The sequence below is a fragment of the Chelonoidis abingdonii genome, unplaced genomic scaffold (assembly GCF_003597395.2).
Source record: "Chelonoidis abingdonii isolate Lonesome George unplaced genomic scaffold, CheloAbing_2.0 scaffold1624, whole genome shotgun sequence".
NCBI lineage: Eukaryota > Metazoa > Chordata > Testudines > Testudinidae > Chelonoidis > Chelonoidis abingdonii.
The window spans coordinates 1-1,055 of record NW_027425885.1 but is presented as its reverse complement, the minus strand read 5'-3'; the positions used below and the strand labels follow the sequence as shown (position 1 = coordinate 1,055).

General features: G+C 64.4%; 1 protein-coding gene across 1 annotated transcript; it reads left to right on the top strand.

Moving 5' to 3' along the window:
* Positions 1 to 45: 45 nt before the first annotated feature.
* Positions 46 to 1,029, top strand: LOC116838945 (thymus-specific serine protease-like). Its single transcript, XM_032804530.2, has 2 exons — positions 46 to 209; positions 616 to 1,029. Exons 1-2 carry the CDS (start codon positions 88 to 90, stop codon positions 749 to 751), a joined length of 258 nt encoding a protein of 85 aa, XP_032660421.2. The 5' UTR covers positions 46 to 87; the 3' UTR covers positions 752 to 1,029.
* The last annotated feature ends 26 nt before the right edge of the window (positions 1,030 to 1,055 follow it).

Here is a 1,055-nt window from a genome sequence, read left to right as displayed (position 1 = left end):
CAGCCCCAGGGTGGGGTGGGGGAGGGAAGGGCTCAGCACCTGCCAGGCTCCTGTGCTCTAACGCTGGCGTTGGTGCCAGGGCACCACATGGAGCTGGCTCAGAAATACGGCGCGCTGGCCGTGGCCCTGGAGCATCGCTTCTACGGCGCCAGCATCAACCCCGACGGCCTGCAGGACGCCAGCCTCCGGTTCTTGTCCAGCCAGCAGGCGTGAGTCCCCGGGCGGGGCAGGGCCTGGGCACGCTGTGCTCAGGATTGGGGGGGTGTCCACATGGTTAGAGCCGGGGTGGGGGACTGGGAGCCAGGGTGCCTGGGTTCTATCTCCAGCTCTGGGAGGGGAGTGGGGTCTAGTGGTTAGAGCGGGGGGGGCGGGCTGGGAGCCAGGACACCTGGGTTCTATCCCAGCTGTGCCAGTGACTTGCTCTATGACCTCAGGCAAGTCACGGCCCCACTCTGCCTCAGTTTCCCCTCTGTGAAATGGGGATGATTACACTGACTCCCTCCATGGGTCTGACAGCGAGTCACATGAGTTGGGGGAACCCTGGGATCCCAGCTCTGTGCTCAGCTCACCGGTGTGGGTTTTTCTCTCGGTATCTCCCCCTCGCTCCTGTCGCAGCCTGGCTGACCTGGCCTCCTTCCACCTCTTCGTCACTCAGAAGTATAACCTGACACGGAACAACACCTGGATCTGCTTTGGGGGCTCCTACCCCGGCTCCCTCGCCGCCTGGTTCAGGCTCAAGGTACCGGCCTGAGGAGCACTGGTGGGCTGTTGGTGCGTGGGGCTCTGCTGGACCCCTCGCCAGCATCGAACCCACGACCTCGGGATCTGAAAGCACAGACCTGTGCTGCTTCGCTGGCATAGAGCCGGGACCTGGCCCATGAGAGTCGATACACGATCCAGCCACTAAAGGGGGACACAGAGCCAGACGGCGATAGCCCGGGGTCTAGCGGTTAGAGCAGGGGGCTGGGAGCCAGGACTCCTGGGTTCTCTTCCTGGCTCTGGGAGGGGAGTGGGGGCTGGTGGTTAGAGCAGGGGGGCTGGGAGCCAGGACTCCT

Bases quoted from the DNA above. Each gene is read 5' to 3' on its own strand.
- LOC116838945 (XM_032804530.2), top strand. From the start codon at position 88: ATGGAGCTGGCTCAGAAATACGGCGCGCTGGCCGTGGCCCTGGAGCAT. The intron at 210-615 runs GTGAGTCCCCGG...CTCCTGTCGCAG, and splicing joins TTCTTGTCCAGCCAGCAGGC to CCTGGCTGACCTGGCCTCCT.